Below are 15,718 nucleotides of genomic sequence, written 5' to 3' on the forward strand. Positions count from 1 at the left end.
TCTAAAAACCATGCAGAGTAAAAGACTATTCATGATCATTGTTGTTTTGGTTGAGAGGCAACTAAAGCCATGGGCTTGAATGTAAGATCATGTCTCATGGGAGACAATGTGTGCCTCTGGAGACCAGAGTTACTCTCACTCTGGAGAGGGAAACCAGGGAAGGGAGGACTCATGAGTTCCATCTCTTGCTCCCATGTGATATATGTCATGAGGGCATGCATGGGCAGAATCACCACACTATTTATATTTTAAATTCTTCTTTCTGTTTCTGCCCTCACTGGACTACCCATAAGGCAGGCAAAGCAACTGCCCTTCCTGACCTTCATCCCTCCCTCCATTATTAGGAGAAAGCAGGGAGGGTGGGAGCTCTGTGCTCAGGATAGTAACTTCCCTTCCCCTCTGGATTTCATGTTACCACTTCTAGGAGTGACAAAAAGTCTCAGGACTTCTATATCTTTGCAGCGCCCCTGCCTTCCTGCATCCCATCCCTCTACCACCCACAGCCTCACATTCATTATCTACTTTGAATTCACTGGGGCAGATCTCTTCATCCTTTTGATTCCACGCCCTTCAGTGCAATCAAGCAGCAAGAGGCCTAAGGCTCGCGGGTCACCCTGTAACCCTCCAGTCCCCACTCCCTACAGAATATCAGGTGGCCCCTCTACTCCCAGCACCAGCGGCCGTTCTCCTGCTTGGTTTTCTCCACAGCACTTGGCGCTCCTCAACAGATTGCATTTTTATGATTTCTGTACCTGTTTCCCACCACTAGAATCTTAAGCTTCACATTTTTTTCCTCAGCTGCATTTCCCTCTACCCAGAGTAGTGCCTAGCATGTCATAGGCTCTTACTAAATATTTGTCAAACAAATGAATGACATGGGGTTTTATGGTTTTTTGTGATCTTTAGACCTTCCCCCATGTCAAGGGCCATTTGGAAGCTCCATGCCCCTCCTAGACTCTCTTGTACAAGAAATCAGCCAAAGCCCCCACACTTGTGCCATTTGCATCCATATAGTTCAAGGAGAACTGTGTGCCCTGAACTCACAGATAATAGCAGCCTCCAGCTCAACAGTGTGCTGTGCGTGAAAGATAAAATGGTACGACTCATACAGCTATGATCATACACTTGCTCCTCCAATAACTGGCAAATGTCAATTTCTGAACTTAATCCTGTCTTTCAGGGCAAGCTACTCAGAGATCCAAATTGTAGTTACACGCAAAAAATTGTTTTATAATAATATGATCCACAATATTCTGCCTGCCAAGATTCTTTACTTGCTCCTCAAATGTGGGGTTAACAGGCAAGAGAAAGAAGTACTGGGACTCTCTTGATGAGCCTCCTCCTCTCAGAGCCTCAGTGGTTTCCTATTTGAGGTCTCAAACCACCATTGGTGACACAGTGCATCAAGATTTTTTTCTATCACCATATAGAGCGGCCCAAAGTTTGCCAGGGCAGTGGGCGATGCTGCCTGGCAGAACACATGTCCAAGTTAGTACTGGAGGATTCCTCCCCCAGCATGGATTCTAATTTTAAAAGCAGTTGAAGAAAGAGGCAGGGAAGGGAGGAGATGGGGGAGATGGGAAGATGGAAAGAACAGCCCTGTTCACTTACCGGTAAATAATGCCCTTGCTCTGTAAGAAGAACAGACCTATGGCAATTTCTGCAGCATAAAATCTGAAATTAAAAAAAAAGTGATAGAGAAATTCAAGGACATGCAATACTTGGCAACTTTCAGAATTTAACACAATATTGAACTGGGTGCAGGGTATTAACATTTCACCATGGATGGTCAGTTACACATCTCATACAGTGCTGAAGATATGGGAAGGTAGACAGGGTGGTTCAGACAGCAGTGAAGCCACCCTGGGGTCACACTGGGGATGGGCAGGGTTCAGTAATCGCATAGTGGGGAGAGCGCCATGGAAGGATGGAGTAGATGGGGAGGGATAATTTTAGATCATTGCAAGCTGAAAGACCTTAAACAGCTAACATCTGTTGAAGGCTTACCATCTACCTAGCATTTTAGGTAGCATTTACCTAGCATTTTATCTGATTTGATCCTAGTCCTAATCTCATGATGTAGGTCCCACTAAGATGTCTTACTTTTCAAATGAGGAAATTGAGGCTTAGGAAGATGAACTCTAGGAAGAGTATGATCTTGTGAAAATGAATGGCACAGTCAGGACTGGAAACAGCACGCATCTGTAGTGCAACCTCTCAAGAAAGGGTCACAAAGAAAGAAAGGTTTGAGAAAACTAGAAAACCCAGGTAAACAAGGGTTAGGCTGGGCTTTGGGGAACTATGTTAGATCCTGATAATATGTCTCATGTGATAATGGAAGCAAACTTGTGATCAACTGGATGTCAAAAATTCATTAGAATTGTACCAAAGGACACCAATGGCTTGACTTAGCACAAGAATATGCAGACCCTCCCAGAACACAGTGCTCACCACCTCGGTAGGTGGAGGAGAGGATGCAGGCTGACCAGAATAGGAGCCAACAAGTGTCTGGAATGTTGGGGTGAAGTCCCAGACAAGCCTGCATGCTTTCTGGAGGGCCATAAAGATCTTAGCAAACTCCTCGGGCAAGGGTGCTGATGCTCACTCCCATGGCTGGCTGTGCTTCTGTCCACCACCGGGATTCTAAACAAGGGAGTAAACATGCCGAGATTTCTGTTTCGAAAAGAAGAGATGCTGGCCGGATTATGGGCTAATGGGGACAAAATAGGTTTAGGTTTCCAAAAACCTGGAACCAATTTCCCATTGCCACTAGTGAAAGCATTTGAGAGGGAGAGTGGTGTAGGAAAAGAACATGAGCAAAAACACAGGGCTGAGTTCCAGATGAGTCTTGTGCTAGCTCTGAGATCCCAAGCAAGCTTCCAGACTCCTTTTGGGGCTCAGTTCCTTGTTTATAAAGAAAGGTAATAATACCTACCTCTCAGTATTGCTCTTAGGATTCAGTGTCACCCCGTTTGTTGAGCACACAGGGCTGGCACGTAGTAATCCCTCAATAAGTTTTAGCAAATGAACAGACAAAACCCACAACAGAATTCCCCAAAGAAACTATAAAGCCTTCATCAGGACCCAAGACAAGAATTACAGACAAAAAGCTGTGGGGTTAGTTCTTCATGTTTTCGGTTGGTATCTCTAAAAACCAAGAAACATCTCTAAATCTTTCTCCTCGTGGCCAAAGACTTCTCCCAAAGAAGAAGCTCAAAATATTTAAAAATCCCGATTTGGCTAACATCCCAAAAGAACCAACAATCCACCCAGGTGCCCCGACACAAAAACACAGCACAAGTTCTCCCTTACACAGCATGGGGCTCCTTGAACCGGCCAACTTGCTGGATGTGGTACATGAGGTCACCCCCATTCACATACTCCATCACAAAGTACAGGCGGTCCTGCAGACAGAGAAAAGGGCAAAAATCAGCATTCCATGTTATCTCAGGACCCAGACAGAGAGCAGGGAATGGCCAGGATCTATGATCAAAACCACCTGGACTCTGACCTGTTGCCTACAGGCCTGGCCCAGTGTTCAAGTGCAAGTGATGTACACAAGCAAGTATGGGAGGAATGCAAATAATTTCTTCAAGTTGAAATTCATTTGGCTAGAAATTATAGTTATCCCATTCGTCTTATAGCTTAATTGGTATTATTGTTTAGAACCAGGTTCACTGTAACAAAAAAGTGGAAAATATTGAGGAAATAATATTACAGATTATAGGGAGTGACTCCGAAAACCATGTTGGGTCTCTTGGTATTTGCGTCCTGTGTACACCTTTCCCATAATGAACTGACTGACTTGACTTTGGGGATAAGGTTATAGGGGAAGCCAGCCACCATGCTGTGAAGACACTTAAGCAGCACTTACAGAGGATGTATTTGGCAAGGAAACATGGTCTCCTGCTGCTGGCTGCCAGCACTCGCTCCCCAGCCACATGAGTGAGCCACCCTGGAAACAGACCCTCTGCTAGGTCGAGCCTTCCGAGATGGCAGTCCCAGCTGGCAACCTGACTGCAGCTTCATTTGAGACCCAAAGTCAAAATCTTCAGAGGATAACCCTCCTCCAAATTCCTGATCCATGGAAACCAAGATAATAAATATTTACAGTTGCTTTTAAGCCACTGAGTTCTGAGGTACTCAGCAACAGATAACTAGTCTATTAGCTTTAAATAAACAGACAAACAAAAAAAACATCAATTGTCAAAGAGCTTTGCTCTGCCACCTATTCCCTGCCATGATGTGCTGCCTCACCACAGGCCCACAGCCATGGGGCCAAATGACCATGGACTGAAACCTGTAAAACCATGAAACAAAATAAACCTTTCCTCCTTTTAAGTCATTGTCTTCAGGCATTCTGTCACAGTGACAGAAAGCTGACTAACACAAGGACATATCCAGAAGTAAAGGCATTGAGACCAGAAAAAGAACTCTGTATCCAACTCAGGGAATTTTTTGAACATGTCTTTTAAGGTATATTGTGAATACAGGGGCTGTATTCCCCTCGGCTGTGTCAGCCTGTTCCTGTCACCAAGACTAGCATGTAGTCTTTTTACCTTGGGGGCAAAAAAAGCACAGGCTCTGCCCAATAGACTTTATTTGGAAACCCAGCTGTGCCTCCTGATAGCTGGGGCTATCTAGAGAAGTCACTTAGCATCAGGAAAGTGGAGGACCAGAGTGATGTTATGGAGATGAGATGAGACAGAATGCCATAGTCCTTAGGAAGCATCTACCTGCGATGTGCCTTCTGCCCTTCCATCAAAGAGTGTTTACTAATGATTGAATAACTTCAGCTTTCCTAGGAGACTCCTTCTCACTGCTTTCCCTCGCTGTGGCAGCAGGGTCTGCACAAACTGTTGTAGAAGCTGAAATCCCCGTTGTGTTCACAGCTTAAAAACCACTTCCTTTAACCCACCCAATCTAAATTAGGTCTGCTTGCTAAATTCCTTCATGAACCTCTGTGGGCTTTTTCCTCTGATCATCTCATAATTTGCAATCATATATTTAACTGAAAGACAGTTTATTTCATCTTTTTATTCATTCATTAAATAAATAAAAATATTTATAGAACCCTAGTAGGCATCAGGTGATAGGTACTAGGGATAAGGCAATGAACAAAACCAACAAAAATCCCCTGCCTTTGTCTTTCATTCTAGTAGGGTAATACAAATGAATTATATTGAGTGTTAAAAGGTAATAAGTGCTATAGAAAAAACAGCAGATTAAGAGGGACTGGAGTGCCAGCAGGATGAAATAGGAGAATTCCCTTACAATTTCAATAATGTCTTCAGGATAAACCTTGAGAAGATGCTTTGGCCATGGATGGAAGGAGGTGATGGCGGGAACTATGTGGATACCCACAGCAACAGCTTACCTAGCAGGTACAGGAAACAGCCTGTGCAAAGACCCTGAGACTAGGGCACACCTGATGTGCTTCAGGATCCAGAGGAACCAGTGAGATTGGAGAAGGGAGAAAGCAGACAGGGTAGGAAAGGACACCAGAGAAGTCCTGATAAGGACTCAGAAACTTCACGGAATAATACATGACCTTTGGTTTTTACTCTGCAAGAGACTGTCTGACACTACACATGACTGAAAGTTCCACAAAGTCAGGGACCATGTCAGATTTGTCTGCCACTGCGTGCCAAGAATCCAGCACCACACCTGGCCGAAGCAAGGCACTGATATACACTAACTGAGAGAATGAATGAGTGATCCCAGAGGCAGCAGGCATTTGTGGGTGTCCAAAATCCCACTTAAGAGACAGAAGGTAGAATGGAAACCCTGACCCCACTGTGTCCAGCTTGGGAAGATCACACTCTATCCCTCAGCCTTGTGTCTTCATTTATAAGCCAAGGATAACATAACCAGCCATCTGTAACAGAGAGGGTGAAAGGCTCAGGTAAAACGTGCCCAGTGCTGCAAACTGTAAATGTGAAGAAATGAGATGCCCATTGACATTGCTCAATTATTTAAACCAGACCACTGCTTTGCAAACTCACATGGTATTTTGCTGTAACTGATGATCAAGTCTACTTGGTGGATCATGGAAATTAATAAAGAGAACGGAATAGAGATTATCAGAGTCCCTCACACAGAGTACCATTAAGTATGATTTTGTGTAATGTGATTTGGGCAATATTTTTGTGTTGGTATGGATGTGTGGCAGTGAAAGAGCAGGTTGGGTACAAAAGTTGTGAAGGGGCTGTAAAATCAAAAAAACAGGTGCTGGGGAAAAGAAGTGGAGGGCAAAGATTCCACCTCAAATCAGTAGTCTCATTCCACTACTTCTGGCTGTGCAGCACTGAACAGTTTGGGACTTCTCTGGTCTCCAGCTTTCTCCTCACCTATAACATGGCCATTCCTCACCTTCCCTGTGGTGTAATAAACAAGATGACACAGTAAGTGTGCAACATGAGGTTGTCCATAGAACAAATGTACAAGCCACCATATTTAAGAAATCTTCCTACAACACACAGAACTTTTCTACATATATCAGACATATGTGCATTTGCCCAATCTGTATGGAGTGCCTAAATAATTCCGATAACTACAATAACGAAATGAAGCTACAATCTTTGAGGCACGTCATACTTATCTCTCAAAACAACCCAACATGAAAGTACTGTTTTCATTCTCCTGTTTTAAGTCATGGAAATTCAAGTTCACAAAGGGTAACTTCCCAGGGGATATTCGGCAGATAAGCCACCCGGCCAGGATTTGAACCCAGGCAGACTGGTTTCAGAGTCTACACTGGCAACCTCTTCATTGAGCACATTGGGCTCCGAACCTGGACGTGGAGATGCATCCTCCCTTCAAAGAATTTCCAGTCCAGAAGGGAAAGAAGGAACACAGACACCTCTGCATTGATCAAGGAGAGCTGGAGATACACGGAAGGAGCACAAACTAACCTGTTAGTTTTGAAATGTTCTTTTGTTTTTAGCCCAATACTACTTCATACTCTCAATATCCTTGATGAGAAATAGAGAGAAGTGGAGTGATTGTGTCTGTTCTCAGAATCCAAGGCATATGAAATTTGCAAAAAGGTCACATACATAGTGGTGGCAGAGTGTAGACAGTAAGTCAGAACTGCCGACACTCAGCCCCTGGTTCTTTAGGGGGTGGAGGGGGGTTGATAGAAAACAAGCTTAAAAATAGCATCTGTCTTTGCTGCACATTGAATAGAACCAAAACACTTGCTTTTAAAAATTATTTTTAAAACTAGCAGATGGCATCGGCCACAGAGAGAAAAGTGAGGGAGAGATTTAACTTGCTTCATTTCTGCTTAGATTAACTTAACTTGCCCCCCAAACTCATCAGCCTCCAGAACCCCAGCATTGAGGTGGTGCCAGTGTGGATAATGTTTTGTGGTCCATTTCTGCCACCAGCCATATGTGAGGAAACCCTGAGAACCATTATCTTTAAACTGTACTGAGGCTGGCTTTGGCCTGCCAGCGGCTCAGCCATTAAATATTATGGCTGACATTTCACTTTCCTTGTGTTTGTGATCACTTAATGGTGCCCGCTTTTTGCTGGGGCATACTCCATTGCCAGAAATGGGGCTGGCGTTTCTGGTGCCCAGTGGTAAGGATTCCTCAGGCAAGTGGGGAATACCAGATATGTTTCCCAAAATGGGAGAGGAGATAATTTTAGGCAGTTTATGGGTACATATGTGTTTACCTTTACAATTCGTTTCAATGCGTAGTGTGAAAAACGTAAGTATGTTAAACCCCTGATTTCATGATTGCAGAAGAGAGAGAGGAAGATGCACGGAGACACGTATAAGACTGGGTGAGACTAGATTAGGTCAGAATACAAGAAAGAGGGGAGAAAAAGAAATTTCATTTGTCTCCTAACTGGCTTCAAGTTCTCTACTCAGTTTGTCTGCTTCTGCTACTAACATGTATTTATTTAAAAAGTATTTTCAGAAATTCATTTTTAACTTAAACACAACAATTTACAACTTCATACCAAAGTCATAAATGGAAATTCATTGTCTCCATAAAAAAAATAAACTCATATCTGCAATCTATCATCTCTATGCCATACCCACCCTTATTTTTAAAACAAATGCTATTCATCCATGACCAAAAGCTTATCTCCCACTTCATAGTAAAGGACATCAAAGTTAGAAGATACTGCCAGAGGGGCTCTGATAGAGAAGTGAGTTCTAGAACTTTCATTGACACTTATTTTTACAAGTCATATGCATTAGTATTAGGCATTAAAGGGCCTCAAATGATGAATAAGATACAGGACTTGCCCTCTGAGAATTCAGAACCTTGGGTAAAACAAACATACAACTAATTCAAACCACAACCTAAAATAGAGCATGATAAAAGAAACTGCGTAAGAGGCACAAGGAGTGGACTATGGGGGCTTCAGCTAACTCAGTGGCCACCCCACCTCTAACTCTTACATAATTATCATCTCCACAGCATCCTGGAACTTGGCTTTCTCCCCACTCTTCTTGTAAAATAACCACAGGCCTCAAATGATCTTTCTTATCATCATACCCAGTGAGTTTTAATTAGGGCTTATTGTTGGACTTTACCTTATAAAAATCAAAAAGTATTTACTGCATATCAACTCAAGGTCCAGCTTGGCTCTCTCCCACTTGCTTGGTTTTTTTTTTTTTTTTTTTTTTTTTTTTTTAAGACTTGTCACAGCTTGGAGCTTCAACTCTCATCTCTTGGGACTGATGAATCTTGACTTATATTTCTAGACTCTCCCTCTCTCCTGAGCTCCAGTCAGCTCCAGCTGGCTCCAGGACGTTTCTATGTGGGTGTTCCACTGTCATCTCCAATTAAAAGCTCAGAGGCAAACTTACCATCTTTTTCTTCAAACTAGCCAGCCTGTTCAGCCGTTAAGTGCCTCCTCAAAATGGTGATACACCACCATTACCCCATTCTCTAAGCTTAAAGCAACTTTAGCATATTTTAGTTCCCTTTTCTCTTTTATCTCTCATATTTAACAATAAATTAATACAATTAAATAGCTGTCTGTCACCTCATCCCGCACCATCGCTGGAGAGACTTTCCCAAATTTGGAGCATGAGGGTGAGGACAGTTTGATTTAAAATGCTGATTGGGTAGCATATGCAGAATTCACTGGATGGCCCCCCAGATGGGACAAGAGATTCAAAGAGACAATCAGCTGTGAGTAGAGTGTGACATGATGCGTGTGAGACTGTCAGAGGGACACCTGCCACTTTTAATTAAATACTATGAAGAGAGAAAGACAACCATGTGGGCAGCTCTTGTACCAGGCTCTAAGATGAACGGCAACTAAAATTTGTCTATTTCATGATCTTTCATGATTTTCAAAGCTGGCTACTGAATTCATCCTAGCTGGTGTTGCTCCCTTTATTGCAAAAAGCCATCTGCTTCTCTCTGTGTGGGGCTGTGGTCAAGAGCCCTGGCTTTGGCATCTGCTAGTTCTGGGTTCAAGTCCTAGGACACTTGCTCTGAGACCATGGGTTGGTTACTCAAACTCTTTCTGCCTTCCTAAAGGGGTTAGGTAATAACAGCATCTCCTCCACATGGGGCGTTTTCAAGCTAGAGCAGATGATGCATGTCAAGGCTGGGCAATCTCACAGAGCTTCACTGACGTAAATGTGTGGTCAAGGACAGGCGTTCACACTCAACTTTCCTTTCCATGTTTTTCATAGTCTTAGAATCATTGTCAGAATCAAAACACTAATGCCCTTCAAGTTTTATGTTTCAGCTTTCAAAGCCTTGACCAAAGTTCTCAGGGGATACAACACCTCCCTTCCTTGGCCTTCCACACACCTTTGGTAACTGAATGATGCAAAGATCACCATCAAGAAAGCAGAGAGAGAACCAAGCTGTGTCTATTCCTACCTGCCCAGCTCTGTATGCCCAGGTTGTGTTCTTACAACAATCATCTCTAACCAAGACATGTGCTAGAGGCTTCAGCAGCCATGCTGATGTCTGAAGCCCAGAGATATTCTTGGACGATACTGCCAATCCAGAGCTGACCTGAGTCACTAGGACCCCTCTGATACTCTGAGGGCTCAATAACCATGCCATCAGGGGGTCAAGCCTGCAAGTGAGAATCATCCTCAAACCCCTCCCTGTCCTCTCTTGCATTCTGGGTTGATGCTTCTCCCAGCATGCCTTGCAACTGAGTTATTGCTGGGCCATGGCAGCAAATTTGGGGAGGAAGTAACTTCTGTCCTTCAATGACTCATAAAATCTAATTCTATTTAAGATAAAAAGAGGTGCATATGTTCAATTGAAAAGAAAACAGTTAAAATAGATGTTTTGCTGAAGAAACTTAACTGCCTGTGCCCACTGGCAGTTGGGAAATTGCTTGAATGTGCCGGGCTGACAATTGTCTCTGAGAAAAATGGCAAAAAAGACTGGAGGCAACAGAACTCTTTTCTGCCTATGCAGCAAGGCACCCCCAGACCCACTGTAACAATGGAGACAACTTCCATGCAATGTTTTTTCTAGTGTACCCACCATATCTCTTAATCTTCACTTATTATGCTCACTTTAAAGATGATGAAACTGATATTCAAATTGTCAAATGGTTTTCTGCAAGTCCTATAGCCAGTAATCATAGATCAGAGTCACCTGACTGAGTGGTAGATGCTCAGCTTAGTCCTGACTGTTTCCACGACAATTGTTCACCTAATAAGCACTTCTCTAAAAACTCACTCCTTTCCAAAGCATTTTCATGTATTTGGTATTAACTTTGCCATTTTGTGGCACATTAAATTTTTTTCAACTGCTTTATAACAGATACTTCTTAAATAATATAATTTCAAAGAGAAGAAAATTACCCACAGACACCTCCCTAAGTCAATCAATATTTTGATTTGTCCACGCCCTCTTTTGATTCTTTTCTTCTGATTTTTTTCTTTCCTTTTGATTCTTTTCTGTATTCAACTTGAACACACTTAGAACAACAAATATTAGAATTTACCATCCTACATTTTCTGTCAACATTGTGCCATGCATACTTTTGAAAGATTTTTTTTAAATCCAATATAAAGATATTTACCATATGACTTTGCTTTTCTAAATAACTTTTTAAAAATTTTAATTTGCAACATTTTAAGAAAGACAAAGATTGTTTTTATGATGCTAGATGTCTGTTTTGTTTGTCCCTATTTTGAACACTTTAAGGATTTAAAAAAATTCTATGAAGGACCTTCAATCTTTAAAATTCTAAGTCTCTAGAAAAAAAATTTTTTTAATGTCTAATTTGCAGCACGTTACACAAGAGTTGTCATTCTTTTAAAGACAGATGATTCAGAAAGGAATTCTGGGTCATGAAATACAAAATGACAATTCACTCAGGCTACACTGGCCTTCCCGCTGTCCCTCACACAGAAGAGCAAGCTCCTACCCCAGGCGTTCACACGCTCTTCCTGCCATCTGCATTGCTTGGCCCACAAAAAGCCCTACTCTCGTGGCCTCTGCTCACATGTCATTCTTACCAGAGAGGCCCTGCTTGATGGGCCTATCAAAAATAGCATCTCGCAGCCAGTCTATCCATCTTTATCTCCTTTACTTTTTATTTCGCATACTTCTGTCTGTCTATCTTCCCCATTAGAACAGAAACTCCATGGGGACGGTGACTTCATCGCTTTTGCTCAGTGATGAGTGCCTAATGGTGATGGAGCTGGGACCAGACACATGTAGTTCAACAAATAAATGTGTTGCAATAATCCATAGGCATCTGTACCCTCTGCATCCAGCAGTGATGTTCTGACTTTTAGGGATGCTCATGGTTCCAGGCCCATTGTCCCTTGGAAGAACTGCTCTGGAGGTCAAGGGCATACGATGCCAATGAAGGTGAACATGAGCTAGATGAACACCTCCATAAGCCTTTCCAGGAAGGGAGTGTGGCTTTCCTACTCATCTCAGCCATGACAACAATGGCTTGCCTCCCATGTATGGTGTTCCTTAAACTTCATAATCTCTCATATGGGAAAATTTTACCTAATTCTTGCAATATCCATGTAGGATAGAAGGTTACTCTTTCACAGTAGAAAGAATAGCCAAAAGGCCACTTGGAAACAAGTCCCCGAGACCCCCATTTGTCAATTATGTACCTTGAGTCATGTCTTCTTTCTGGGGGGTCAGTTTCCCTTGGGTAGAAATGTTGACAGTTATATTCCCTTGCATGTTCTGGTGAAAATCCAATGTAATTATGAAAGTGAAAATCTTTTCTAAACCAGTCAATAGCAATATGAAATTAAACCATAGGAAACACAGCAACGGCTTCCAAGTTTGGTGGTTTGGAGTCTTACAGAACAAATCCCAACTCTATGAGTGACCAACTATGTGACATTGCACAAGTTACTTAACTTCTCTGAATGTCAGCCTTCTTCTCTGTAGGGTTAGCAATAGGTCCTCTCACAAAGCGGTGTTGGGAGAGGATGAGGAGATAACACAGAGGTTTGTTCTTGTTCATAACATTGACACTGCCAAGTTCATCTTGGTGTGACTCAGCATGATATGCTAACAAAAGCATGGGCTCTAAGTTCAATGGGCCAGTAACCCAGTGCTGTGTCCAGGAGGACTGTGCCCTGCATATCTGATCCTCAGCCACCTGACCCCTGATCCTCAATCCTGTCACCTTCAAAGGAGAATGACGACTAACCTCTTCGGTGAAGAGTTTTGTGTGCCTGGTATGAAACATTTCTGGAGACTCACATATGATAGACACTCACATGAAAAGCCATTACCCCGGAAATAGGAAAACCAAGGGATGGTGACACAGAGTGACTTTTCTGAGCAGGTAAGAGGTAAGCAAGGCTGGGTTAGAGCTCAGGCCCCTGGTCGGACCCTGGTTGTTAAGGATTACACTCCATAGGTGTGAGGTGGAGTGGCAACCAGGTGATCCACACTCAAAAGACCTGCTAGGGTGGCACCTGAGTACAAGGCCCCTTAGAGCCAGACTACCTGGGTTCAAATCCTGGTCCTGACACGTACTATAACTGTGTGGACTCAGTTCCCTTACGTATGAAGTGGGGTAATGGTAGGAGCATCTAAGACGTGTCGTGAAGCTGAAAATCGTTAGTCTGTGCCTCATATAGACACACGCAGACATTATTACAAGTCTTTGAAAATAAATCTAATTTATGCACAATTAAAATACATGTGCATAGCCAAAAAGAAAGTGAGAAAAAATAATTTAAATTGGGGCATTTCACTCAATGAGCATATGTGCAGAATGCAGACGAGATGGCCCTGGGTATCTGCTCTTCCCTCAGCCAGCCTAACACAGCCCCCCAGGGCTTTCTGCTTGGAGTGAGTGCAGCTCCCCAAGCACTTCCCTTCCCAAGCAGCACAGCCCCTAGTGACAGGTTAACTATCTCATCCTCGACCAATGAGGAAGCAACCTGCTTGTCCCTGCCCTTGCGGGATTGGGACATTGTGCATGGGACTCCAACATGGGGCTTTCACCCTCAGGCAGGACCTGACTCCACTGGCTCTCCCACGCTAGACTCACATGTCTCTTAATCTCTCCTCCCCTGGCGTGTGACAACTCCTTGAGGGGGAACCAGAGCTTTCCACAATTTTCATTAAACCCAGTCCCCTGCTACCTAATGCCAGGAACCATACCGAAATATGGGTGAGTGAGGTGGCTCATTATTAAAAGAACAGTCTCAAATCCACCATACATTACTGTTTTCAAACTAGTCAATTACCAACAAAGATGCTATCCTTTAATGAATATTATTCACAAATGACTAATTTCTACCAATCAGCATATCCAACTGAAACTGAAAACCGCTGCTCAATTCACTCAGCCTTATCCCTGAGAAAAAGGTCTCCTCTGTATTCATTCACCAGGCAAAAACTATTCTTTATCCCATGACACCCAGGAGTCAATTTGGGCACCACCTATGGAAAAGGGAAAGGGCAGGCAGTGGGCAAGTCTAAGGTTTAAACCCTAAAGGTTTAAGGCCTGACTCTGTTACCACCTGAACATCTGCAGGTGTTAATTCCCCCAAAGTAAAGCAAGAGATTTCTTGCCTGGTCTTTGCCAAGACCCTGTGTGATGGAAATTATCACTTAATATTTTTCTTTACTCTTCTTTTACTCAAAAAATTTATTTTAAAAGCAAAGTGTAATTTAGTTGGAGCACAATAGTGAACCAATTCATTACCTTGAAAACCGTTAAAGAGAAAGAATCAAGCATTTATTTTGTGTTTCCTATATGAACCGGACCACCAGGGAGTCATAACGGGAAGCCTCTCTTTATAAACACATTCCAACCAGCAAGTGGAAAAGAAATGACAGTTAAGATGTCACCATCCCCAGTGAAGGAACGGATCTAAGTACTGAGCTAGCATCAACTTCTGCCAATGTTACTAAGAGAGACCCCAGGGGATTATGTGTCTTTGGATGAAAAAAACACACCCACCATCTAGGGTCTTGCCAGAAATATCAAAGTTGAGTCTGACCAAGCCTCTAGACCCACCAGTCAATTTTCAGGAAATACAGAAGACAGAAAAGCATGTTGAGGTGCCCCAAAACTATAGTCAGCAAAACCCAGACTGAGAAAACACTACAGATCAAACAGCCAGCATTTTTAGCAGAAGAAAGAACAGATAAAAGAAAAGGATGGGAGCATTGGGGTATCACTAGATTAAAGACTTAAAAGACAAATAAAATCAGATGCAAAACATCCCATCTCACATAGAAGGTGAGCTCCAAAATCAGCATGTAGATGAGAACTGGAGAGAGTCCAAATTAATCTTGAAGATTTCCTAGACCAGTAGACTTTGGAAACTACAACTGCAAGGATTAACTTTGTAGCTTTTTGCATTTGGGCCCTGGCCTCTTCTTCCTCGGTTGTGGAGGCCAAGGTCTAATGAGAACAGAGAGAGGGTAAGGATTCCTGAAAGGGATCTCTCTTGCTCTCTGAGTGGACATCATAGTCAACAGCAGAGTATATGTGAATGCTCCCTTCCCAGGATGGCTTCCAGCCATGGCTCTGAGCTCACTGGTCCCAGTCTAGGACCCTGTGTCCAGGCTCAGTCTCAGGGCTGTGCTCTAAGGAAATCCCCTCTTTGAGAACTCTGCAAAGGCTTTGGGCATGTGCATTTATCTACAGGGCTGACTGTAACCATCTAAAGGCACAGTCTGTGGACCTTTTCACTGAGTTCCTGTCCCCAAGTCACCCTCTGCTGTTAGAGAAAGGCCCTGCTCTGCTGGTTACAAAACCAATTGCCTGACTTCCTTAGTCTGAGTTGGGGCAGCATCTGCCCGGGAGACAAAGGTTCCTCACTGCAGCCACAGGAATTCTCAGTCAGTTTGCCTGGGCCTAGTATCTCTGTTTCTAGAATGCCAACGTCCCTCACTGGGGCAGGTGCTGTTGAGACAGCTTTGGTTAAAGCCTGGGAAAACCCTGGAAGTGGCTTCCCAGGGCCACTGGAAAAGTTACCATAGTCTGGAAACAGGAGTGGAGCTGGGTCAGGAACGGTGGCTTCCCAGGCAAGGCCAGCACCCGCTTCTCCACCATTGTGCACTCCACATCATCATCTTGAATCACCACATCCTTCTTCAGGATCTTCACAGCATAGAGCTCATCTGTGCCCTTCCGTTCTGACAGCATGACCTGGGAATGAGAACAGGTACATTGGGCAGTGAGAAGAAGCCGGGGAGAGGGTGGACAGCTGGTGATCATTCACACCCATTCCCAGTTTTGCCAGGTGCCCCTGTCAACT

General features: G+C 43.4%; 1 protein-coding gene across 4 annotated transcripts in view; it reads right to left on the reverse strand.

Moving 5' to 3' along the window:
• The window catches only part of Prkcb (protein kinase C beta), a 295,276-nt gene that overhangs the window by 41,501 nt on the left and 238,057 nt on the right, over positions 1 to 15,718 (reverse strand). For all 4 annotated transcript variants that reach the window (XM_074060332.1, XM_074060333.1, XM_074060331.1 and 1 more), the window contains 3 exons: positions 15,436 to 15,609; positions 3,313 to 3,404; positions 1,612 to 1,674 (listed from right to left, as the gene is read on the reverse strand). In XM_074060332.1, coding sequence (XP_073916433.1) covers positions 1,612 to 1,674; positions 3,313 to 3,404; positions 15,436 to 15,609 — 329 coding nt within the window. The remainder of the gene's footprint in view (positions 1 to 1,611; positions 1,675 to 3,312; positions 3,405 to 15,435; positions 15,610 to 15,718) is intronic.

This window comes from Castor canadensis, chromosome 17 (assembly GCF_047511655.1).
Source record: "Castor canadensis chromosome 17, mCasCan1.hap1v2, whole genome shotgun sequence".
NCBI classification, from domain to species: Eukaryota; Metazoa; Chordata; class Mammalia; order Rodentia; family Castoridae; genus Castor; species Castor canadensis.